The 27,946-nt window shown below is 44.7% G+C and overlaps 1 protein-coding gene across 14 annotated transcripts in view; it reads left to right on the top strand.

The window, feature by feature from the left end:
- Positions 243–27,946, top strand: part of LOC8077951 — a 53,887-nt gene continuing 26,183 nt past the window's right edge. For 2 of the 14 annotated variants that reach the window (XM_021447343.1, XM_021447344.1), the window contains exons 1-3: positions 1,673–2,932; positions 5,112–5,196; positions 5,281–5,379. In XM_021447343.1, coding sequence (XP_021303018.1) covers positions 2,778–2,932; positions 5,112–5,196; positions 5,281–5,379 — 339 coding nt within the window. In that variant the 5' untranslated portion in view covers positions 1,673–2,777. The other 12 variants (XR_002447490.1, XR_002447487.1, XR_002447488.1 and 9 more) reach the window with 12 other exon arrangements.

The raw sequence follows: 27,946 nt of genomic DNA, 5'->3' as shown, positions 1-27,946 counted from the left end.
CTTTTGGTTATATATATATATATATATATATATATATATATATATATATATATATATCATGTGTATATAGAGGCTGGATTTTATATCTATCTAAAAGATCTCTTGTGAAGATTTAGTGATACTGCTCCAACTCTCCTCGTGGCGCTGTGGTCCGCCTTGCACAGTTGCACTGCAGCCCACAGGTGACAGCCACACCACCAGACATGCCTTGCATCAACGGCTCTTCCGCAGACAGCCCCGCAAGAGCTGCAGTGCACAAAGTCACACCGCACACGCAACAAAAATAAAAAAGGCCACGAGATAGAAAGCAGCTGGCCTCCCCTCCCCCGCTCCTCCTCATGTCTAAAGCCTCGCCAAACCTCTCTCATCCCATCTCCGAGCTAGGATCCTGCAGTCCTGAATCCCGATCCATGTCCTAGCTAGCCCCCAGCACGACGCACGCGGCAGGGGTGGTGGCGAGTGTCGGGGATCGGCCGTCGTATTGGGTGGTGCGGTGAGGATGAGGAAGGCTGCCGCCGTGGAGATATTGAACGCATCGCAGGATCCGTTTCGGTGTTGCTGGATCTGTGGAGAGCGGCGTCGTCGACTCGATCAGGTTTTGCATCTCGGATCCCCACTCCTCTTTGCCTCGTCAAAATACTGTTGAATTCTTCCTGGCGCGGCCTATGTTCGTTTTTCTTTCCTTAGCTCCTTGTTTTTGTGTGCCACAAAATCGATGGATGCTCTCACAACAACGTGTTTTCCTTTTGTTTTTTATTGCGCTAAATTCTGCTAAAGTAGTAGTGGAAGAGCTTGTGTTCGTCAACTCTGCTCTAGCTAGTGATGTAGATCAGGGCTTCTGTTAGTTCCCAGCAATTAGAGATACAACAGTTGAACATGGGGCATGGATTTGGTAGCTTCATTCTTGGCTCTGTTTTCCGTGGAGAGACTGCAGTAGTATCGGATTCTTTAGTACCAAATGCTTTTCTCTAATCTTGTCCGCATCATCAAATCACTGGTCTAGTGTTGTCAAACACTTGCTGTGTGTATGGTGAAAGCTGCTTTGAGAGGAGTGGCCAACAGTGGGTTGTATCAGTATATCTTAAGCAATAATATGATTCTAGCCTTGCCGAGCATAGGTTGCTATTTGGTACTTGGTAGAACAAAAAAAAAGAATATATGTTTGGGTTGGCATTTTGCTATATGTATCTAGATAGAACGTATATCTAGATACATAGCAAAATGAATCTATCAAAAAAGTCAAAGCGATTTATAATTTATAACTTTAATATATAATATAATAAATACATCTTATAAAATATCTAAGGATACTTGTCTAGTATGATAAATATTAATATTTTTATAATAAACTAGATAAAATTTAAGATCAGTATATTTAACACTACCTCAAAATCATTTTTTAGAACAGAGAGGGTCGTAATAGATGACTTCTTCAATTATTTAATTAGTAATTATTTGCTAGCTCTAAACCTGACTAAACTCATGTCTTTGTTGCATTGGCGGACTCACTTAGTCACGTGTACTGTGCTCCCCAGCCACCATCCGTGGCTTAATTTATCCTTGGTTACTGTATATATATATATATATATATATATATATATATATATATATATATATATATATATATATAAGACGTATCTGTTTGTTTGGCTTATAAATATTGTTTACTGATTTATTATGAAAAAACACTGTTAAATAGCTTCATAGAAAGCTATTTTTCTTTTTCCACATCCCCTCTTCTCCTGTTTTATATGTAGAAAAAATATAACATGCATGAAATCAAAATCTAAAGTGTATCATTAGAGATTTATTATTAGAGAGTCCAAACTAAGAAGCTGCTTCGTCGTCCAGAAATCGGATTAAAGTGAAAGCACTTCTATAGTAATATATGCAATGACGTGGAAAGGTACTTTTGTTAAGCATGCTTCCAATGCTTGGGGCTAGCTTGTTTGGCAACCTGATTGAATGAACGGCTCGGGGTTACTAAACATGCTCTCTTGCTCTTAACCAACGAAATATGGCACCACGTATCTCGTGAAGACAAAACAAGTCGAAAGCATTGAGGAACAAAAAATTTGGCAGCTAGCTAATCTTTTTATATTTTCTAGTCCTTGTTAAGCTCTCTTTCTTCTTGTTTTTTTTCCTTTGGGTATAAAGCTTTGAGTTAAAAACTCATCTATCTATCTATCTATCTATCTATCTATCTATCTATCTATCTATCTATCTATCGGTCAGATTTTATATCTATCTAAAAGATCTCTGCTTGAAGATTTAGTGATACTGCTCTAACTCTTCCCTTAGCGCTGGTCCGCCTTGCAAGGCAGCCCACCACAGCCCATAGGTCATAGCCACACCATCAGACGGGTAAGTACAGAAGATGCTTGCCTTGCCGTCGACAACTCTTGTGCAGATAGCAGAGCAAGTGTTACAGTGCTCCAAGTCACACCACGGACGCAGGCAACAACAAACTCCCAAGCCAAAAAGGCCACAAGATAGAAAATGCCTGGCCTCCCCTACCCTGCTCCTCCTCGTGCTACTCTATCTATCTATCTATCTATCTATCTATCTATCTATCTATCTATCTATCTATTCTCACACTCTCAAGGCTTGCCAAATCTCTCTCATCTCTTCTCCGAACACTCCTAAAATCACGATCACTCTCAAGCCTTGCCAAATCTCCCTCTTCTCCGAGCTAGGATCTCGCACTCTTGAATCACGATCCGTGTCCTAGCCCTCTCGCCGTCGCTGACTCCGCAACGTCCGTCTACACAGGCGTGATGCACATGGCAGGGGGCGGTGGCGACCGTCGTGGGTTGGCCGTTGTGTTGGGTGGTGTGGTGGCGTTGAGGAAGGCTGCCACGCGTGGAGATGCTGAGCGCATCGCAGGATCCATGTTGGCCTTGCCGGCTCCATGGAGAGCGACGTCGATCAGGTTTGCGCCTGGATCCTCGGTCTCCGCTCCTCTTTGCCTTGTCAAAATACTATTAGAATTCTTCGATCTTCGTGGTGTGGTCTATGTTTTTTTCTTGCCTTAGCTCCTTGTTTTGGGGGGCCATGAAATCGATGGATGCTCTCGACAGTGTGTTCATTTTGTTTTTTTTATGGCGTGAATTCTGCTCCAGTAGTCGTGGTTGGGCTTCTTTTCGTCAACTCTGCTCTAGTTAGTGGTGTCAGGGTTTCGATCTGTTAGTTCTCAGCCATTGGAGAACTACAATTGAACTGTATAATCTGTTGGCATGGGGCATGGATTTGGTAGCTTCATTCTTGGCTCTGTTTTCTGCGGATAGACTGCAGTAGTATCAGATTCTTTAGTACCGAATGCTTTCGTCTAATCTTGTCCGCATCGTCGAATCACTGGTCTGGTATTGTCAAACACTGGCTATGTGTAGGGTGAAAGCTGCTTTCAAAGAAGTGGCCAACACTGGGTTGCATCAGTACATCTTAAGCAATAATGTTTCTAGCCTTCCCGAGCAAAGACTGCTATTTGGTACTTGGTAGAACAAAAAAGAAGAAGAATATATCAGTTTCCGTTGGCAAGCTAGGCGATAATAACTAAAAGAAAAGGCTTCTCTGAGCTATTTCTTGCACCGAGTACATGTAAAAATTATTTTCTGTTTGTCCCGGAGGTGTTACCAGCGGGCGGAGGCAAAAAGCTAGAAAAGGGGTGCTAGACTACAAAGTTGTTGCTGAATTTATTATATTGCCTATCTTTCTCTTATGAATATAGATCTTTGACCGTGGGACGTGCATTGCCGCGGGTTTCTATAATTTATCTCTAAAATTGATATTCATAACTTTTCCTCGTCCTATGTTCAAGTATTCGAATACTCGATTTTTTCTCTTCTCTTCCTCTCCCTCACTTTTTCTCCAAATCTAACAAGCTTAGAAGGGGCTTGATCGGGAGAGGCAAGCCAGCCAACCAGCAGTGGGGACGGCGGGAGGACAGTGGTTAGGGTTCCGGTGGCTTAGGAGGCGGATGGACTAGGTTAACACAGGGGCGCACCCATAGCCATTGCGGCGACGAGAGGGGGGAGAAGATGACGAAGGTTGCCACGGGCAGTAGGGTCTGTTGCCGTAGTTATACGAGAGGAGGAAGGAACAATGAAAAAAAAAATCCGGTGTTGGGAGAGCCCAAAACGCTGAGTGCTGAGCCTTTAAATAAATCATATGGTTTACTGGTTTTCAGCAGCATACGAAAAAGTGTAGGCTGAATTTTAATTACCCTTAGTCTTTTTTTTTGAACACCCTTAGTCTTTTTTAAAAAGGAACTAACTTTATATAAGCACGTATCCTAAATATGGTAGAGAAAAATAGAAAAAGAAATAACAGAGGAATCTGGAGCAAGAAAGGAAGAGGAGCGGAAGCAACAACATTTACGTGTGTCCAATATATCGATCTACTCAATAGAGCTAGCGATGCATCAAGTCGCTGATGACTCGCGACTGCTCCAAGAATGGCGTGGTGGGATTGATTAGTGCATGCTACCACAGGAATTCCTTGATGAGCCGGAACGGATCTAGATGCAAAACCTGTGCTACACCCTCCTAGCACCAGTTATTGCTCAGCCCCTGGGTGTTTATGCTTTAGCAGTGTCACGTTGAGTAATGGTTACTAGAAAACACTACTACTTGCATATTCTATCATGTTGTTGTTTGTTTGTTTTGTTTTCCTACCACAACTTCAGAAGTAATCTTGTCCGTAGTACTAATGTATTTTTTTGGCCAAAATTTATGCTAATGAAAGATCAGAGACCCTTCTAATAATAAATCCAAAGAACCAATGTCTTCATAATTCCACAACGTCTTGTGTAGTATTTACACCAAATTTTTTCAGCTCCAAAAACCAGAATGTTCTGAATATTCTATTGCCAAATTTGTCTGGACAAGCAATAGGAAAATTTTCACCGGAACTTCTGAGAAATCGGTAACCTTGTGTGAAACTAACCTCTTTTTTTCCCGTTGCTATCTAGAGAGCATGTTGTTATTTTTTCCCCACTTTATAACTTGAGTTCAAGCTACAAAGCCAGGGTATGCGAAAATATGGGTGATCATATTACTCAAAACACATTCTTTATTCCATGAAACTTTCACCGTTACATGGTATTTCTATAGGTTATCATTGTTCTCAAGAAAGGGGCATACCTATTGGAATTTGGGCATAGAAGGAAGCCAAAATTTTGTGTTCTTGGACTTTACGGTGTGAGCTCTATTCTCAATTTCCTGAACACATTTTGTTTAGTCTGCCATCTTCTCGCTCATGTTATACATGTCAATTCCTCAGGATGGATCAGTACTAATATGGTTCTCATGGAATGAGGAGAAGTGGTTAACGTCAAACCATGTGTCCAGAGACCAGAATGATTCCTTGCGACAGAATACTGTGAGTCCTGAATCCTGATACAAGTTTCTTGAAGAAAACTTATTTTGCTATTAATGGGCACAATCATGTGATGCTAAAAAATCTACACTAGTAGAAGAACCTTTTGTTTTAAAAATATAACTAGGCTATAAGATTAACTTGCAAAACAAAACTTTTGTTTTCAATGTAGTCGCTTATCTTTCGATAATAAGATACTTCGAACATTGAACAATCTTTCTTACAGCCGTTACCATAAAGTTATTACTAAAATTGTTTGATTATACTCATTTCTACTGTATCCGTCTAAATTTGACACACTAAAGTGCAAATCATAGCTGTCATTAGAAACTAGCTCCAACATTCCATTAGAAACTAGGAAGACAAGTGGGGTAAGACTAGAGATGACAATGGTCCAATTCCTATTTTCCTGTGAGGAATTCACCTATTAGAGGATGGGGAGGGGGAGTTTTATTCCTACAAGGACGCAAATAGGAAAATCTATCCTCATCCATGGAGCAGTACCATCCCCATTTTCCTCCATGGCCTTGTTTATATGATATGTAGGCCAATTTGTATATATTACCTAATTGAAGTGATCAAACCCTAGATCACTGTCACACCCGATTTTAAGAACAAAATCAGATATGCACCATATGTGAGTTTTAGAAGACAAGCCTCACATATAGCTACAAATAAGGGGTAATATCAAAGGACAACGCATAAGTTATATAGCGTAGATAATAAATTAGAAACAACCTTGGGCAGCAAACACGGAAGAGAACTCCAAACTTCGGGTGTTAACCTCACTCTACAGGATCCAACTGACTGGTTGATCACAAGCCTAAAACTTCTCCTGAGGTGTGGGGGAGATAGCAAGAGTGAGTCCATGACGAACTCCGCAAGTATAACAACTAGATTGTATAGATCCCACAATCTCATGATCAATGTGACATAAATAATATAGAGCATTAAACAATAATCAATGAGTTTCTTAACACAAGATTCATCACCCTTAATGTAAGAGTTCCCAAGGCCGCTCGTGACCGTGAGCACGGCTAGTATACCAGTTTTTAACACTCTGCAGAGGTTGTACATCTTTACCCATGAGTCATGATTTACCCTTTCGCCTGAGGTGATCAGCCTCGTAACCCACTACCAAGGTAGGTCGGTAGGGATCACTATGAAGTCTTTCAAAGGTTCGTCTAACAAGTTAGGGCCGCTTGGTTTCAGTAGTCAGTCCGTGTGATTCTACCACTCGCAGGGAATCCACGGTCTGCTATCCCCCATTTGCGCCACACGGGTAACCTCTAACAAGCTAGAAAAATTACTCATACTTGACCAAAGCCAGAGCCATTATAGCCCTCATGGTTGCACTTTCATCCCGGTTATCACTTACGAATAAATCCTCAAGTTGCTAAAAAGTCATTATTATCATTTGTTGCTTTATATTAATCTAGTCACAAGATCATAGTCATAGAATTAAAATCCAAATGCTATACTTGCCTTGAATCCAATTGCTCCTGTTGATCTTACTTGCTTCCAAGGCTCTGATCTTGATTACCGAAGTAAAGCTCACCGACTAGACTCGATCATCGATCATCAACACACAAGCAATCGGGGACAAACATACATGAAGCAAACAAAATTATAATTAGAACAGTACACCAGCAGTAAATAAATTTAAATAAAAGTTTTCCAAAATCATCTACGTGCTGCTACGATCACGTCAACGGGAAATTCACGAAAAACGGAGTTACGACGCGAAAGTTACGCTTTAACGGGATTTCAACAGTAGTTTACGGACTTGTAATTAACTAGGGAATCTAACAGTGGTGACTCTAGCCAACAAAGGTACCAACGCGAAGCTTATGAAATTATAAAACTAACGCAACTTGAACGGATCGAATCGGAGCTAAAACAGAGAAGATATGAATTTTCTAACATTTTCTTTAGAAAAGTAATTAATTAAATAGGGTCACAAAATTAAAATGATACAAATTGTTAAACCAAGTTTACTAACACGTAGATCTCGCGAAAACGAATCTAACGCAATTTGAACGGGTCAAATCAGAGTTAAAACGCACATTTTATGAGCTAAAGAAAATCAGTGGCAATTTGGTAATTACTGAAAACGTCTTTTGAAACAACCCGAACTGAATTACGTTTTCCAATCTGAAAAGCGTATTCCTCCTATGCGCTTTGGACCGCGGGTTGGTTTGTAAAGATTTCAGGGACTCTTTAATAAAAATCCCCATGAAGGGGTAAGTTCTAATCATAGCCGTTGATTTTAGATCTAAGGGCCGAGGAACGATTCAGGGGGAGGGAGAGAGTGCTGGCCGGAACAGAAGGGAGACCACGGTGGCTCCATGGCCGGAAAAGACCGAGCCCCGCCGGAGTTCGTCGGGACAACGTTCTAGAGCACCAAACTCAAATCCGAGAGCATGGGGAGATAGAGGGAGGCAAGGGGAACTCACCTAAGGCAAAAACGAAAGTGAGGACAACTTGGAGCGAGCACACCACACGAACCGACGGACGGCAACTCCCTGCGCGCGTTCTGCAGTGTTAAGAACAACCCCGAGATCGGGAAAATGAGGGGAAGGTGCACCTACGGCTTCGTGATCGCGTTGCGGAGCTCGCCAAGCGGTTTTTGATGGCCTTAGAGAAACAGTGGGCGCTAATGGCGATGGCGGGCGGCTCGGCGAGATGCAAAGTGCCGGGAGAGAGAGGGAGCGGGGTCTGGGGGAGAAATGAATGCGGGGCAACGGCGCGGGCTCAGGCACGACTCAAAGGGAGCGAGGCACGGGGAGAACGTGGGAGAGTGGGAGCGGGGCGCGCGGCTTCGGCCGACGGTTTCTTCACTGCCGTGATGGGAGCGCGGGAACGGTTGGAGGGAGGGGATGGATCTGACAGGTGGGTCCCGTATGGCGGTGAGAGAGAAGAGGAAAGGAGGGGGCTATCGGCTGGGCCTTGACCCAAGAGAGAAAAGGGGGCGCGGGTGAGAGTTGGGCCTAGCAGGCCGAGAATAAGAGAGAAGGGAGAGAAAAGGAATTCCATTTTTCTTTTTTTTTTCCAAAACAATTTTTCAAACTAATTTTCAAAGCTTCTTTCAAATTGAATTTTGAATAAATTTCTTTGCACAAATTCACACATCATAAAAATATGTGCTGCAGCATGAATGCATCAACATGTTTCTAGACTTATATTAAATTTTATTATCCCAAACTTTATTTATTATTTTTTTTTCTATATTATAATGCTCACAAAAATTATTTAATTAATTCAAATTCATCTATTTTAAAAGCAAGCAAATTTTAGGGTGTTACAATCACCGGCGTAGTGCTCTCCTACCACCTCTCTCTCTCTCTCTCTCTCTCTCTCTCTCTCTCTCTAGTAAGAACATGATTAAACATTCTAACAGAATGAACACCACTGCCAGATGTACGGATTACATGCCTGAACTAACATAAACCCTTTGTGTCTTAAGTGTTTATGCCACTGAAATCACATGCATGAACCCACGTTCAGATCACTAATCACTGTCGTGGAATCGAACCCATTATAGTCCCACTATGATGGGAGTGGACGTCCTGAAGATGGATCTATGATACTGTTGTAGGACAAAAAAGATCTACAAAGATGTCCTTGGGAGTGGCAATGGATTCTCTTATGGGGAGCATAGCAGGGAGGTAGTGGTCGATTCACAAAACCTAGACCTATGATACCATCTTACGAATAAGGGAGGTTGAATTGGATGATTGTATTGAGGTCCAATGTCGACTATATATATTCTATTCACCTAAATGGTCATTTAGTGTGTTTGAATGGTAAATGAAGGCTGCCTATGTCATTTAGGCCCTAAACATCAAATTAAATTGTTGGACCATTTATACCCATCTAAATAGTCTAAACATAATCAAGTTAAATGTGGTAAATGACCATTTAATTTACCAATTAGTAAATAGGAGCATTGCAACTACAATATCTAGATAATTCACATCGTAAGTGTAGAAGGTGAAGTGGCATTTAGTTTTCTTCCAATAAGAATTATTTAATAGAATAATTATTACATATTTGACTTTTGCACACATAAAAATGTATATTCTAGCGTTACTACTTACTATACAAAATCTATTACGCTGTTTAACTCTGTTTAACCACCGTCTACAAATGACCTAAATGCTAAACTACAATAGGTGACCAACTTCTTATGGTTTAGCACTTAAGATAACTTTATAAAGTACATGGGAGATACAAGAGGGAAACCCTAGACTGGGAGATTGCACTAATATCATTGATTATTATACCTTAACAGCGAGAACTAAGCAATCCCTAAAGGAATCTTAGCCCTATACTCCTTAACAATTGTCATTAGTCTTCTATGGCCTCATAATTGAAGTGTGGATTATGATGAGAGGAAAATCCCCTTTCCCGATGGTCAAGATGAGGATAGGGATTTTGAAATTTTCTCTACATGGGCCAATTCTGCATATGGGACCATGTATGGGGTAGGATTGGAGGTGTTGCTATAGTATCTATAACAGCAAGAGAATCAATATTGTGGTGCGAGTGACAATGGCATATCTCCACAACATAGGAGAAAAAGGTCTCCTAGGGTGCCTCCCAAGTAGCTTGACTAGAAATATGGGGAAATAAGATGTTTACAAAGTGGTGGTAGCCATTAATCCATCAATGTTAGACATATCCCCCAAATAGTCATAGAACAACAGTGATGCATGGAACATTGAGCCTAGTCCATGGTCAAACATCCCTGTAGAGACTGCCACATGGTAGTAGGTGGTCGAACAAGGTCCCAACTAAGGGTGAACTAGGGTATAAGGATTGTCACCATGAGCCAAAGGATGGTCATAGAGGCCCTATGCGGAAAAGTATAAGACATGGCTCATTAGCGTCACCATGTTCAATGACCATGACCACTAGCAAGCAACAATTGAGGTGGGGGGAATCCTTCTCACTCAAAAATTGCAATAGCCTAGATGCCTGATCCCAATGTGGTAAGCATGAGAGCGCTTTGCTAGGGTCCTAGCAATTCTAGTCTATGGTTCTTCGATGAGGAGATCAATAATGTTGTGAGTGTGATCCAAACATGAGAACCAGGCCCAATGATTGAAGAAAACATAGGAAAAATCTGACTCTTGGTGTGCCTCATAGACCAAGCATACCTCATCGAGGAGAAGCACCGCCACCTCAAGGTCCCTTGCGTGGCTCAAGATGCCCATGATCTTGATGTTGACAACATTGGGTAGGACAATGCTAGAGGAAAAGAAGTAGGAGCCCATCACTCAGAAATTTGGACTATGGTAATGTGTCTACCTATCTTATAGTTTGCAAAGAAATTACTTTAGATTATTTGGAATAATTCTTCTTATGGTACCATTTTTATAGTGATGCAGGTGGGGTGGGTTGAGAACACATCCACAAAGCTACCATGTTTGTTGCAAATAGTTATGGAGAGTTTGTATTTTTCCTAGCCATTTCAACCATGCCACTACCTTATGTTGTGTGGTTTTAGGGGCCAATACATACAAAATACATTGAACACATAGTTGGGTGTGTCGTTGACTTCTACAAGCAATTTTGACTAGAACTACTATGGCACAATGCTTAGTCATTTTGATGTATCTATGATGGCTTCGTGCATTGTTGTAACAATTTGTTGTGTTACGATTAATCCATTCTCATGCCACCTTTTTCTTGACATAATTGTTGTGGAGCTCTGTCACATGCGCTCCGATGTTAGGTACGCCTACCCCTAGACATTTTGGTGGCTGCATGGCATTAATGCCCACTTTTGGTATTCATGGTGATCGAGTCAAGCATGGTTAAGGGTAAGATGCACAAATAGATCAAGCATTACAATATGCCATGAATGTCTCACTTCCTCACGCATAGGTGATCACTAAAGCAAATTATCGCCTTTGTGGTGGTGTCCACAAAAACATTCCTTGCAATGCATGTGCAGAGTAGTGTGCCATACTGAGTGGAGCTGAGGAAAAGTGAACCACAACACCGAGGAGATAATGAACTAAGGAGGCAGTGAATAAAGGAGTAATCTATTGGTCTAGGTCAAGGCATTCAAACAATAATCATCAAGACAATGTAACAAATTCTATTATGTTTTGTAGAGTCTATTTGGTTCCCTACATAACCCCCTAGCTAGGCTTCCACAATACAGGTTAGGCCTGTTTGGTTGCCTGGTTGGCCTTTTAGCCAGGCTTGCAGAAGCCCAACTTTCTGGCTTGCTGGGAATGGCCTATTCAGCCATCCCCGCGGAGCCAGGCTTGTCCCAGCCTCCCGCGCCCCCTCTGGTTGGTCCGCTCACCCCCTCTCCGCCATAGTCGTGGATCCTGCTTGTCCTCCTCTCCACCTAACTGGTAGCGAGCCTTGCTCTCTCCTCTCCACCGTCGAATCGTGCCTCCCCATCGCCAAATCGATCTTCCCTGCCTCCTTCATGCCATGACTCCTCCTCCGCCATCGCCTACTCAAGGCATGGATCCACTCGAGGCGGATCTTGCTGAGGCACTCGACACCAAGCCGGCGCAGGGAGGTGTTGATGGCGGGCTTGCGGACGGAGACGTACACCAGCGCGCACTTGCGGCCTCATCCTCGAGCCGTGCCATGGCGACCTGCACGGCGCCGCACCATGGCAACCTGCTGGTTGTCCTCCTCACACGGTCGGACCTTCCCCTTCCTCCTCGTGTGGTCGGACCAGGAGCCATGGCCGTGGGTCTCTAGCGGGCCACGCGGCCGCCGCTCTTCCCGGCCACTACTCCGGCTCCGCTTCCACTCGACGCCTTGGAGAGTGACGAACTCACTTCGACTCCACACCTCCACTTCCTCCTGCAGCGGAGCATTGATGGCAGCGCGGTGGCCCCGTGCGGGTGGAGGTCATGGCTTCGAGCATATTGACGACGAACTTTGCATTCAGTGATGAAGTGAGGATACGCGGCCATGGCGGACAGACACGCTCCAGGGTGTAGAAGGGCGGACATGCTCCGAGGTGTTAGATGAAATGTCGGCACAGGTAAACTTACCATTTCAATGAAGAGGTGATTCTAGCCAGGCTTAGATGGTACAAAGCAAACCAAGCAACCAAACACATGGATTTCTAGCCACGCTTAGATGGTACAGGCAACCAAACATGTGTTGCTTGCATTGGCTAAAGTTGGCTTGAGCTAACTTGTCTTGGTTTTGCTAGCCAGGCTAGTCTAGGAAACGAACCAAACACACCCGTAGACTCCTATTATTGTGCAATGTGCTATGGTTAAGTTGTATGCCACAAAGGGCAATTTGATGGGGCAAGTAAGGCTATGGAATAATTTGCCACAACTATATTGTTAATTCTCTACATTATACAAAGTTGATGGTTTTACCCAAATCTAATGCTTTTAATCATGTCATATAGCATCCCATGTCACCTAATTATGTTTTTTATCAAGTTGGAGCCATGCATAAGAAATATTGTGTAAAATTCATGAACAAACTTGGCAAGTGGTGTCATTCTAATAATCTAACTAAGGAAATGCCATATTTGGGTCCCTCAACTTGTCTCAAGGTGCCATCAAGTTCCCCAACTTAGAAAGTGTCATTCTCATGTCCCTAAACTTAGCTCAGGTGTCTAAGTCCAAATGGATCCTTGCACTAACGTGGCAATGTGACATGCTGACTGTTCATTGATGTGGACCAACATGTAGGGACCACACGTAATGTCAACATCTCTCCTACCCCTCTAGGGGCAAATGAGGGCTAGCACTAGCTACTGTTGCTAGCATAGATAAACCTACTAATGGTTTGGGCCAAACCCAAATTTCATGGTTGGGTTTAAATTTTGGGCCAATCTAATTTCCTAGAATATGTGCTCACAAGTCAAATGGTGTGGGTCAGTTTGGATGAACACATAGAATGTATTTATTTGGTTGGGTTTGAGAATTTTTGGTGTTGAGATGAGGGTCTCAAACCCATTGCTACTCTCACCTTCCTCCAAACTTCCCAAGGCCACGCTAAGGTTCTACAGGTACAAGGGTGTACCATTGTGCACTTCTATCATGCTCAAGGAGGGCAATATAGTGGAGCGTGTGGGAGCAGAGGAGGTCATGGCATTTTGCTAAGTAGATGCCCTTGTATATGGCACCCCGAACAATGTGTTCAAGCTAAAGGAGTTGCACAAGATTGCCAAGGAAAAGGTGTAGAAGCTCATGCTCCAAGAGCATGAAAAGCAATGGGCATCTCCTACTCTAGCTCCAAGCAGTAGGAACAACAAGGTATAATGAGCAAGCCCTGAGCTAGCATTTCACTATCATCTCCATTGTTGGTGATATGGTTGGGTGTGAGTGCATCAACAACTTGATCATCATCTCATGATCCCTTTCACAAGGTAACTCCATCCCAATCACATAAGGTGTCCATTGCGATCCATTGCCAGCAACATGTCCTTTGAATAGTTTTTGTAGATTGGGAAGTAGTGTTTGGAGTAGGAGATGCATAACATAGTAGGTCACCACAAGCAACATATTTTGTTTGCTCTTCTAGTCATAAACTAGTTTTTGCTCTTCCTGTCTCGACCATCATAGCCCCTGATTCCTATCCTGTATCTCTCTCTTGCTCCCTCAAATCTCCAATAGTAGCGCCGCTTGACTCTACTCAATGCTCCTCGAACCCAACTAGCCCCATTCACCCAATGTTGTTTCCCCCACTACAACTGCCAATGTCATATAGTCACCCTCATGCATTAGTGCCTTAGGTGGATTTGTGCACCATCTATCACCGATGGGCTAGCATCACATAGGGTACCGCCTATCCCCCACTAGGTGGTACCCCTCTGCTCAGCATAGAGGCATGCCAAATGAGCACAGAAGAGCGCATTTTTGAACACTAGAAACTAGGACACATTTGATTTTTAGCCATGCACACTTCCTCTCAATGGACACTTTGTCCAGCTAATCAATTTGTAAAAAGTATATTTTAGTTCACTATTCATAATATCATATTTAATCCTCTCTCCCCCATAATCACCTAATCTTTTCTGTATGCAATATCCCTCTATTTAATGCAAAAGGTGGATGCTCTAGTTGAAACACTTCACAAATGTTGTTGTTACATTTGGTAGTATTCCTACCTTTAGCGTAAAGAGACAAACACACTCATGCACTGAAAACAACAAGGTGTGCAATGTTTAAATGAGAAGAGAACCACCTATTTAGGTCTTAGGCGCACCTAGGTGAGCCTAGACTTTAGCATATAAACACAAGCCAAGGCCCATCAAACAACACAAAGCCCAAGTCTGATGTGCTCACACCCCACTTACAACTTATGTACCACTACAAACACATACATGTTATTCCCTTGCCACACGATATTTGGTCCAACTCGTGGGTTAACACTTAATCCAAGCACGACCATGCATTTGTTGATCCAATCACTTGAGTGATCTAGTGATATCTCTCTCACATAGAGAGGGGCAAATTCCATCTTGATTATCTATGTCTCACAACATGTTTCCTGACAAACCCAAAGACCACCTTTATAACTATCCTATTATGGAGTAGCGTTTAATAGTCCCTAAGTAGGTCGTTTCACATCTTGAGAACATACAATAATCTCAGGTCTAAGGACATAATATACATGACACATAAAGAGACAATAAGAACATCTCAGGTTAGGTCAGTCTAGCCTCATGTCATACATGTGCCCACATTATTAGTTTGACATCTCTATGTCTATGACTTGTGAAACATAGTCATCAACTAATACATGTGCTAATCTAATATTCATGTGTGTCCTCACATGAACTCTAATCTGAGACAACTTTAGAATAACAATACAAGTAAAAGAGTTTCACAAACAATTCACATAATCATCAATCGATACAAGTTTGTCTATAATGGATATTCATTGAACTCATAATATATGTGATGGAAACAATCGTAATATCATCATCTCTATGATTACCTCTAGGGCATATTCCCAACAAACACATACAAAGGCCCATCAATCAGCCCAAAGCCCAAGTTTGATGTGCTTCCACCGCACTAACACATGATATATTTAGGTCCCCTTTGTGCTCTACTAGATCTGTATCCCGTCTCAACCACCACCACCGGTGGTTCATGTCCCTATCTCTCTCTCCCCACTGACCTACTCTGCTCGACGCTCTTCCACCCCCACTGGCAACCTCCGCTCAATCTCCCTTCCTCCACCACCAAAGCCAACATAGTCACCCCAATGCATCCGTGCCTTAGATGGATTTGCATGCCTTCTATTGTTGTCGGGCTGGCATCGCACAGGGTACCCCTCCACCTAGTACAGAGGCACGCGTAGACAAGCATGAAAGAGTGCCCTATTGAGCAATCCTACTAGGATATGTTTGATTTTTGTCCATGCATACTTACTCTCAAGGGGACACTTAGGTCTTATATGTGCACTATTGGATCTCTATCCCATCTCGACCACCACCACCGCCACTAGTGGTTCTTTCCCATATCTATCTCTCTCCACTGCCTGACTCTTCCTCACACGCCGCCAACCACACTGGAAACCTCCACTCAATGTACCTTCCTCCACCAGCATAACCATTGTCATAGTCACCCCAATGCGTCTATGCCTTAGGTGGATTTGCGCGCCTTCTATCATATCCCCCTCAAGCTGGCATCACATAGGGTATCGCCTATATAAAGTTAGGTGGCACCCCTCTACCTAGCGCAGAGGCATACCTAGACAAGCATGAAAGACCGCCTTGTTCAACACTTGTATTAGGACATGTTTGATTTTTTGCCATGCATACTTACTCTAAAGGGATAGTTAGTCTAGCTAGTCTATTTGTAAAAAGGTATATTTTAGTTCAATCTTCATAATATCATATTTAATCTTCTCTCTCCACTACTCTCGCCTACTCTTTTCCGTATGCAAGTGTGTTCCTCTATTTGACGCTAAAGGTGGGTGCCCCCATTGAAACACTTCACAAATGTTGCTGTTGCATTTGGTAGTATTCGTACCTTTAGCGTCAAGAGACGAACACACTTGCCCATCGAAAACGACAAGGTGTGTAGTGTTGGAACAAGAAGAGAACCACATATTTAGATCCTATAGGTGCAACTAGGCGAGTCTAGGCTTTAGCATATAACACATACAAAGTTCTATCAAACAGCCCAGTTTAGATATTCTCCCACTCCACTAACACCATATATACCTAGGTCAACTATGTGCTACACTATCTCTCTATCTTCGCTCAACCATCACTGTTGGTGGTTCCTATCATGTATCTCTCTCCCCTTCGCCTAACCCCGCTCGACACTCCTCCACCCTAGCTAGGAACCTCCAGCCAATGTACCTTCCTCCACCACTACTTCCAATGTCATAGTCACCCGCATGCATCCGTGCCTTAGGTGGGACTTGGATGCCTTTTATTGTCATTGGGCTGGTAACACATAAGGTACCACCTATCCCAATCTAGGTGGTATCCCTCCACCTAGCACAGGGGCACACCCAAAGGAACATGGAGGAGCGCCTTACTTAATACTCATACTAAGACAAATTTGATATTTGGCCATGCATACTTCCTATCAAGGGACAATTAATCCAACTAGTCAATTTGTAAAACATATATTTTAGTTCACTCTTCATAATATCATATTAGAATCCTCCCTCTTCCTCACTCTCACCTACTCTTTTCCGTATGCAAGTGTGTTCCTCTATTAGATGCTAAAGGTTGGTGCTCCTTTTGAAACACCACAAATGTCCTTGTTGCATTTGGTAGTATTCTTACCTTTAGCGTCAAGAGACGAACACACTTGCCCACCGAAAAGGACAAGGTGCGCAGTGTTCGAATGAGAAGAGAACCACCTATTTAGATCCTAGGCACACCTACCTGAGCCTTCGCTTTACAATATGAAATACACACAAAGGCTCATCAAACAACCCAAAGCCATTGTATTATGTTCTCCAACCCCACTAACACCTTATATACTTATGTCTCCTCTATGCTCTACTAGATATTTATCCCATATCGATCGCTATCGCTCACTTAGCTTGACGCTCCTCCACCCCTACTGTCTACCTCCGCCCACTGTCCCTCCCTCCACCACCACCACTAATACCAAAGTTAACCCCAATTCGTTCATGCCTTGGATAGATTTGAGCGCCTTCTGTTGCCCTCGGGCAGGCATCGCAGAGGGTACCACCTATCCCAAGCTACGCTCTACCATCCGCTTAGTGCAGAGGCATGCCTAGGCAAGAATGAAAGAGCACCTTGTTGAACACTAGTACTAGGAGATGTTTGATTTTTGGCCATGCATACTTTGTCCCAAGGGGCACTAAGTCCAACAAGTCAATTTGTAAAATTCACTCTTAATAATATCATAATTTAATCCTCTCTCCCATAGTCTCACCTACTCTTTTCCGTATGCAAGTGTGTTCCTCTATTTGATGCTAAAGGTGGATGCTCCTAATGAAACACTTCAAAAATGTTGTTGTTACATTTTGTAGTATTCTTACCTTTAGCGTCAAGAGAGGAACACACTCGCCCACCGAAAATGACAAGGTGTGCAGTGTTGGAATATGAAAAGAACCACCTATTTAGATCCTATAGGTGCAACTAGGCGAGTCTAGGCTTTAGCATATAAACACATAAAAAGTCCAATCAAACAACCCAACTCAGATGTTCTCCCACTCCACTAACACCTTATATACCTAGGTCAACTCTGTGCTGCAAAAGGTCTCTATTTTGGCTGAACCACCACTGTCAGTGATTCCTATCATGTATCTCTCTCCCCTTCGCCCGACCCTGCTCGACACTCCTCCACCCCGACAAGCAACCTCCAACTAATGTACCTTCCACCACCACTGCTGCCGCCAATGTCATAGTCACTGGCATGCATCCATGCCATAGGTGGATTTGGACACCTTTTATTGTCATTGGGTTGGTAACACATAGGGTACCGCCTATCGCAATCTAGGTGGCACCCGTCTACCTAGCACAGAGGCATGCCTAGATGAACCTTGAAGAGCACCTTATTTAATACTCATACTAGGACACACTTGTTTTTTGGCCATGCATACTTCCTATCAAGGGACACTTAGTCTAACTAGTCCATTTGTAAACATATATTTTAGTTCACTCTTCATAATCTCATATTAGAATCCACCTTCTCTCCCACTCTCGCCTACTCTTTTCCGTATGCAAGTGTGTTCCTCTATTTGACGCTAAAGGTGGGTGCCCCCATTGAAACACTTCACAAATGTTGCTGTTGCATTTGGTAGTATTTGTACCTTTAGCGTCAAGAGACGAACACACTTGCCCATCGAAAAGGACAAGGTGTGTAGTGTTGGAATGAGAAGAGAACCACCTATTTAGATCCTATAGGTGCAACTAGGCGAGTCTAGGCTTTAGCATATAACACATACAAAGTTCTATCAAATAGCCCAGTTTAGATATTCTCCCACTCCACTAACACCTTATATACCTAGGTCAACTATGTGCTACACTAGGTCTCTATCTTCGCTCAACCATCACTGTTGGCGGTTCCTATCATGTATCTCTCTCCCCTTCGCCTAACCCCGCTCGACACTCCTCCACCCTAGCTAGGAACCTCCAGCCAATGTACCTTCCTCCACCACTACTTCCAATGTCATAGTCACCCGCATGCATCCGTGCCTTAGGTGGGACTTGGATGCCTTTTATTGTCATTGGGCTGGTAACACATAAGGTACCACCTATCCCAATCTAGGTGGTACCCCTCCGCCTAGCACAGGGGAACACCCAAAGGAACATGGAGGAGCGCCTTACTTAATACTCATACTAAGACAAATTTGATATTTGGCCATGCATACTTCCTATCAAGGGACAATTAATCCAACTAGTCAATTTGTAAAACATATATTTTAGTTCACTCTTCATAATATCATATTAGAATCCTCCCTCTTCCTCTCTCTCACCTACTCTTTTCCGTATGCAAGTGTGTTCCTCTATTTGACGCTAAAGGTTGGTGCTCCTTTTGAAACACCACAAATGTTCTTGTTGCATTTGGTAGTATTCTTACCTTTAGAGTCAAGAGAAGAACACACTTCGCCACCGAAAAGGACACGGTGCGCAGTGTTGGAATGAGAAGAGAACCACCTATTTAGATCCTAGGCACACCTACTTGAGCCTTCGCTTTACAATATGAAATACACACAAAGGCACATAAAACAACCCAAAGCCATTGTATTATGTGCTCCAACCCCACTAACACCTTATATACTTATGTCTCCTCTATGCTCTACTAGATATTTATCCCATATCGATCGCTATCGCTCACTTAGCTTGACGCTCCTCCACCCCTACTGTCTACCTCCGCCCACTGTCCCTCCCTCCACCACCACCACTAATACCAAAGTTAACCCCAATTCGTTCATGCCTAAGATAGATTTGAGCGCCTTCTGTTGCCCTCGGGCAGGCATCACAGAGGGTACCACCTATCCCATGCTACGCTCTACCATCCGCTTAGTGCAGAGGCATGCCTAGGCAAGAATGAAAGAGCACCTTGTTGAACACTAGTACTAGGAGATGTTTGATTTTTGGCCATGCATACTTTGTCCCAAGGGGCACTAAGTCCAACAAGTCAATTTGTAAAATTCACTCCTAATAATATCATAATTTAATCCTCTCTCCCATAGTCTCACCTACTCTTTTCCGTATGCAAGTGTGTTCCTCTATTTGATGCTAAAGGTGGATGCTCCTAATGAAACACTTCAAAAATGTTGTTGTTACATTTTGTAGTATTCTTACCTTTAGCGTCAAGAGACGAACACACTCGCCCACCGAAAATGACAAGGTGTGCAGTGTTGGAATATGAAGAGAACCACCTATTTAGATCCTATAGGTGCAACTAGGCGAGTCTAGGCTTTAGCATATAAACACATAAAAGTCCCATCAAACAACACAACTCAGATGTTCTCCCACTCCACTAACACCTTATATACCTAGGTCAACTCTGTGCTGCACAAGGTCTCTATTTTGGCTGAACCACCACTGTCGGCGACTCCTATCATGTATCTCTCACCCCTTCGCCCGACCCTGCTCGACACTCCTCCACCCCGACAAGCAACCTCCAACAAATGTACCTTCCACCACCACCGCTGCCGCCAATGTCATAGTCACCCGCATGCATCCATGCCATAGGTGGATTTGGACACCTTTTATTGTCATTGGGTTGGTAACACATAGGGTACCGCCTATCGCAATCTAGGTGGCACCCATCTACCTAGCGCAGAGGCATGCCTAGATGAACCTTGAAGAGCACCTTATTTAATACTCAGACTAGGACACAATTGTTTTTTGGCCATGCATACTTCCTATCAAGGGACACTTAGTCTAACTAGTCCATTTGTAAACATATATTTTAGTTCACTCTTCATAATGTCATATTAGAATCCACCCTCTCTCCCACTCTCGGCTACTCTTTTCCGTATGCAAGTGTGTTCCTCTATTTGACGCCAAAGGTGGGTGCCCCCATTGAAACACTTCACAAATGTTGCTGTTGCATTTGGTAGTATTCATACCTTTAGCGTCAAGAGACGAACACACTTGCCCATCGAAAAGGACAAGGTGTGTAGTGTTGGAATGAGAAGAGAACCACCTATTTAGATCCTATAGGTGCAACTAGGCGAGTCTAGGCTTTAGCATATAACACATACAAAGTTCTATCAAATAGCCCAGTTTAGATATTCTCCCACTCCACTAACACCTTATATACCTAGATCAACTATGTGCTACACTAGGTCTCTATCTTCGCTCAACCATCACTGTTGGCGGTTCCTATCATGTATCTCTCTCCCCTTCGCCTAACCCCGCTCGACACTCCTCCACCCTAGCTAGGAACCTCCAGCCAATGTACCTTCCTCCACCACTACTTCCAATGTCATAGTCACCCGCATGCATCTGTGCCTTAGGTGGGAGTTGGATGCCTTTTATTGTCATTGGGCTGGTAACACATAAGGTACCACCTATCCCAATCTAGGTGGTACCCCTCCGCCTAGCACAGGGGCACACCCAAAGGAACATAGATGAAACGACCTAGATTTTTCCAAAAAGGGAAAAATCCACAGATTCGAATTATAATGTGATAATTCAGAAATTGAGCCATCACATTATCATATATCAGCTGTTATCATAGTCATACATCGTGAAAACAAGATTACATCACATATACTTTACAACTCTTGGTCAACAAGCCTATTACATCATTTTTCTAGCGGAAACACACACGGGTCTTATCAGAGTTGATGTAGCGCGTCAGCGGTGAAGGCTCCTCCTTCACGGGCAATCATCAGAGTCGGCGTAGTTTATCAGCGGGCGTAGGCTTCATCTTTGAACCAAACTTGAGCGCAGGAACGAGACCACCTAATCCTTCTATTCTCTGTAGTTATCGTCATAGGCCACGTTCAAAACCTGCTAAACAATTTTCAGTACGATTTGTACTGGCCACTGGCTCCCACCCTATGCTTTTGCGTAAGCTTTGTGGTGAGTGGAATGCAAAGGGTAGATCAAGAGGCCTATATATATGGCTGCAGTTTTTCCTATGCAAGTTCATCAGTATTTAATAATAATAATTCATCAAGTTTTAATCCATCTCAACCACACGTCCATCCATCCATCCATCCCATCACACACATCTCACCACACTCTCACTCTCTAGGCGGGAAGTACGACTCCCGCTCATGCCTTGCCTCAACGGCCAACGCCGGATCCAACACAAACCCAGGGGAAGATAGAAGGGACTCCTCTCTCTAGTCAAGTGAAGCGGAAACATAGGAAAGGTCCATAGCCGAAAAGACGGCATATGTTTCGATCGATCAACTAGAAACTCTGCAGAGGTTTGCACTAACCACAAGATCACCATCATCGGCGGTGCGCCCCACCTAGGCTGATGCCGGGCTGCCTTCCAACTAAGTACGATGCCACCCTACCACTCAGAACTGGGACCATACCGGAGTACCACCGGTACGCTGAGACTGTGAGGCGTAGTACCGAGCCCCCAAAGGTCACTACACTGTCTTAGGAGGGTGTGGGTCCTCATGCCCGTACCTCCCTACACTATCTACCAACAACCTAGTAGTAGTGGCACCGCCCTAACTGGTCGTACATCCATCTCCTCCCTATAAGAGCGAGTGGGGTGCAAGGCTTCCTACGAACCGGTTCTCAGAACATCTCAGTCCTTAGGGTGACCGAATAGGACATCTTCATGAGGGGCCAACCGATGCTCCGCTCGACGAGACATCCGGCTACCCCGTGCTAAACAACGCCTCCCATCCCGGTGCTTCGTCCCACGAAGACACTCCACTCCGGGACCTCTCCCTGTCACATGTACCCGCCATAGGTAACTCTCGTGGAGAACGCCCAGGTAGCGTTCTCCGGCAAGACTTGTCCCAAGACTCGTCGTAGATCCTGCTCGGTCGACTCAACCCTCACCACACACCCAAGACACACGCCAAGATCTCCCCAAATCCATTATCATCTCATTATCCAGTTATCGGCACCACGTGCCTTATCCACTCACATCCAATCCTCCACAGTGCATCACATCACAGATACAATGCGTAGTAGAAGCAGTAGCAAGTAGTATGCAAGCATCTAACCTAACAGCGGGTGTGCGAGGGTTATAGGTTGCGACAAGGCAATGGCTCACAAGCATTTCTACCATGCAACCTATCTCAGTTCATTTGCATAAAAGTAAAGTACTAGCATCTACATTATTGCATGTCTAATAGGATTCTATGAGGTTGGGTGGGACGTGGCACCTGTTGAATGTCATTTCCAAGATCCTCAGTGCACTTGTGGTTGTTCTTATCCAAAGTCCTTTCATCTACATGTCCTTCCTCCACCGGGTTCCGATTCGACCAACGCTAACCGAAGCAACTACCTCGAAAGCGACAAACAAGGCGAAACAATCAAACCACTAGACCTAGAAAGACTGTGAAAAGAGGCAACAAAACATTGAAGGACAACTACACTGAAAGAACACCGATAGGAAAACAGCCTAGCCCTCTCGACAGATGTCCGATCCCTAGGCTAAAAGAAACGGAAATGGCTGTTCACTAAGTACAAGTCAGAGTCTTAGCCTAGCCGGTACCTCCCGGGTCGACTGAGTCAACCTGTACGGCTTTAATAAATTGCTTAGACTCTAACTCATTGTAAGCAAACACCACAGCTTACGGTCTTTTGATCCAAGTGTTATAGAGATCGACAGGAATCGAAAAGACTAGGAGCACGAGAAGTTCCGATCTCTCTCAATCCATACGCCATTGTAGTTGGCGAGAGCCAAGAGAGGGTGGAACGAAGAGAGAAGAAAATGGGAGTGGTCCACTTCTTCCAATCCACTCGCCATGGTAAGAGACGGGGAATTAGAAAGAGTGACACACAAAGAACATGAGTGCTCAAACTACTTGTAGGGTACCACGACCTAGGTACATTGAATGCACTAAGACATCACCAGGGTTCTTAGCGGTGCGGTTGTCACCACGAGAACCAAGGAAATGCTACGCTCGAATAGGTACAAGCATACAAGAGTTTAAACACAAAGAACCAAAAAGGCGGGAAAAGACACGGGTTTCACTTCCCATTGATCCACTTGCCATAGCGACGACGGGAATCACGGAATTGGAAACAAAACATTAAACAAGCAAAAGGGGATCAAATCCACATCTTACTGGATCGACGGGGATTAATAACAGGAGAGAGAATAGGACCGCACTCTCTCAACCAATTCGTCATGGAACGGATAAAGGTTGGGAGGACACAAGATCCCATGATCTACACCAACTCATATCACTTCACAACCTGGGTGCTTCTAATTCTGCACAAGGTCATTCCTTTAGTTCCAGGCGATGCGGTTGTCACCGCGGAAACTAGGGTAATGCCCGGGTCTAGGTGGCATAAGCATATGAGACGGATAAGATAAACATGCGAGAAGCAAGGTAAAGCCCGATGACCATGGCGAGGCAACTCGCGGCCATGAGCTCCACCTAACGAGTTGGCCTCCGACAATTCCACGAAGGTTGTCCCCTAATTCGTATCCCACTAGACTAGGTCACTTAGATCTCGAGTGTGCGGATAAGAACCGCGTCGATAAAGACATCGAGTCCACGATGACCACGCCTGCGGGACAAGAACAAGAGCTAACGACCGTAGCGCGACAGAGTCAACTGAACATGGGAAATGAGTTACACTCGGCATCGCGATCATGGTGGGACGAACCCACGATCGAAATGGTCAAGCGCACTACCACTTCCCCGACCGGCTCGAAGGCTCAGTCCTCAGGCAAATAACAAAAGAAAGAACAACGACAACACGAGAGAAGGGACATGCTTGGCACTACGACCATGGCGAGACGAACTCGCGATCGCAACATTCAAATACGTCACTCTCTCAACCGGCTCGACGGCACGGTCCACAATGACAAGAACAAACACACAAAGAATCACGACTCGACCAAAGACAACACAAAGGACACGATGACAACTCGGAGTAGCACATTTCCCATAGCACGAGTTAGAGAGATTCATAGATAGATAAATAGACCGACACGAAGGCACGGCACAGGCAGAGATATAATAGAGACAGATCATGTATTAAACGAGATCAGAGATGTATGACATGCATAGATGACTATGATCAAGTATCACCAGTATACAAAAGTATAAGAAAGAAGGACAAGGGTTTTGTCGACGTCACGAAGGGCGTCAACACAGTTCAAGGTTCGACCTTGCTGGTGCAGAGGATGGCAGCGGGCTTCTACAGCTTGGTCGCGGCTTGCTGCAAATGGCCGGGGTGCATCTGTCGTGTTCGGTTGGTGCTGCGGCAATGGTAAAGGCGCGGTCTTCGTCGGCAACGAGGCAAGCTCGGTGTTGCGGCACTGTGGAAGGCGCAGCAGGTCCGTGGACTCCCTGTGACAGCGGTAAAACACGGCACGAAGGCCGGTCTCAGCAAGGTGAACGCAGGAAGTGAAAAAGTTGGGTGTTGGCGAGGCTCACCGGCGGCAGAGGTGGCAGTTTGCACGATGGTGACCGCGGACTGATGACGCACGGAGCAGAGCACGACACCAACGTTCAGCAAGGCAAGGGAGACATCGCGACGCGGCTCTGGATCAGCTCAGTGCGGCGGTGCTTGGCGAAGCTCCTACTCGGCGATGGTGGGGCTCGACGTCGGCGCTCGGCTTGACAGTCGGTGCAGCTCGTGACGTCGGGGATCGCGGGCAGGGTGGTGACCGCGGCGAGCTCGGAGCCGCGGTCGGCTCGGTGGCGCGGCTCGACGCAGAGGCAGACCGGGGCGTCGGGGATGGCCGGGCTCAGGGCAGACCACGGCGAGGATGTCGCCGCGGTTCTGCTGCTGCTCGGCGTCGCGGATGGAGCTCGACGGAGAGGGAGGGTGCGCGGGGCGGTGCCGAGGACGAGGCGCGGTCGTGACGGTGGCGTCGCAGGGCGAGGACGAGGACGCGTCGGGGCTCGGCGTGGTGGGCGGCTCCGGTGCACGAGCCGGAGGGAGCTCGTGCTACTGGTTCGGCTCGGCGTCGCGGACAACGGCGAGGTCGTGGCCGCGGATCGGCAGGCAGCATCAGGGCGAGGCCGGTGGATGCGGGCGCACGCCGAGGGGAGAGGGCAGGCGCGCACAGGCTCAGGCGTGTGCGCGTCGCAGCGGCGGCGCTGAGGGTGCAGGGGCGCGCGGCTCTGCCCAGGAGGCGGGGGTGGTAGCGCCATGGGGAAAAGAGCAGGGGAGCGGCGGCTCGGGCTCTTATACGCGCCATGGCCTAGGGTTCTAGAGGTGCTAGGCGCTGCAGACGGTGATCCTCGGCTTCCGTGCAGTGGGGGTCCGCGTGGTGCACATCCAAGAGGGCACGGAGGCTAGGGCGTGGAGTCGGGCACGCGTGGCAGGGAGCAGGAGGGCGCGGGCGCGGCTCTGCCACTCTGGGTGGTGGCGGCGGCTGTCTTGGGGAGCAGGCGCTCCCCACTCTAGGGTTGGGCACAGGGGAGGAGGAGGCTCGCGGCTAGGCCTTGGGCCGGGGCAAGGTGGGCCACGCGGGGAGGGGGAAGGGGTTCTGGGATGGTTGGGCCAAAGAGGAGGTAGCTGGGCCGCGGAGATGGGGCTGGGCAGGTTGGGCTAAGAGGAGTAGAATGATAAAGGCTCGGCCCAAAAAGGAAAAGGGGTTTCTCCATTTATGAGCAAGGGGATTTGAAGGAGATTCAAATATATATATATATATATATATATATATATATATATATTAAAACGGATTTGGAGGGATATGAGAAGGATTCGAGAGGAGATTTGAAAGGATTTTGAGACGTACTCCAACGAGAAGGTTGAGAAGGGATTCGCTTCGCTTTTGAGATAGGCTCAACGAAAATTCGGGAAGACTTGCTACAGATTTGTGCACTCTAAAAGAAACTCAAAACCCTAAACAAGACCCAACTCAAAACGACTCTCGAACAGGGGCACTCGCCTATAAACAAATCTACATGTATGCTACAATTTGTTAGGGGGTCAGGATCGAATTAGACCTAAAAACTATATGCTTCACAAGATTCAAGAAAAATTTTAAAAAATTCGTATTTTTGGTTTCGTAAAAATCCGGGTTGTTACAATGGAGGAGCGCCTAGACAAATTTGATATTTGGCCATGCATACTTCCTATCAAGGGACAATTAATCCAACTAGTCAATTTGTAAAACATATATTTTAGTTCACTCTTCATAATATCATATTAGAATCCTCCCTCTTCCTCACTCTCACCTACTCTTTTCCGTATGCAAGTGTGTTCCTCTATTTGACGCTAAAGGTTGGTGCTCCTTTTGAAACACCACAAATGTCCAGTATTGATGGAAAATATATAGTTTGAAGACCTGCTGCTGCTATAAGCTTCGCAATTATCGTTTGGTAATCAGCCCATGAACTCTAACTTGATGCATAAATGGTAAGATGGACTTTTCATTGTTGTGTCCAATCAAATTCTTCACACTGAATCTATTTGCACTATCTTGAAATGTAATGAATTTCCTTCTATACATATTTGCATATTGTAGTATGACTATAGAGGGTTGTTAGCTGTGCCTCTGGATTGCAAATTCTTATTTGCCGAGGATTCTTCATACTGGACATGGGAATGTTGATGTGCAAATTAGCATCAATTGCTTAATGTTTTAATGACTTGTTCTGATTACCTTTTTATACATATATACTAGATCTAGGATGTTGGAAATGATCAATTCTTGCATGTCTGAAATGATGGAGATTAAAAGCGAAGAAGGAAGTAGCAAGATTCTGATAATTAAGCCTTCGAGAGTGATGATTGGAAAATCAGTTTTTTTTACAATCCTTATGAATTGTACACTATATTTTTAGATATTTTAAACTTAGTTGATTATAGTAGCAGAACATGTATGGCCATTGTACAATTATTTATTAATGAAATAGCCTTTGGAAGAGCCATTTATGATGTGTTTGCATTGTCATTTATTATTTTGCCGGTTATACATGACAATCAAATTTATATGTACCGACGTACACAAAAATAATATTTTATAATATAGTAAAAAAATTAGTG

The sequence above is a fragment of the Sorghum bicolor genome, chromosome 9 (assembly GCF_000003195.3).
Source record: "Sorghum bicolor cultivar BTx623 chromosome 9, Sorghum_bicolor_NCBIv3, whole genome shotgun sequence".
Taxonomy (NCBI): domain Eukaryota; kingdom Viridiplantae; phylum Streptophyta; class Magnoliopsida; order Poales; family Poaceae; genus Sorghum; species Sorghum bicolor.
The sequence above is the reverse complement of the archived record's forward strand: the minus strand, read 5'-3'. Positions and strand labels throughout refer to the sequence as shown.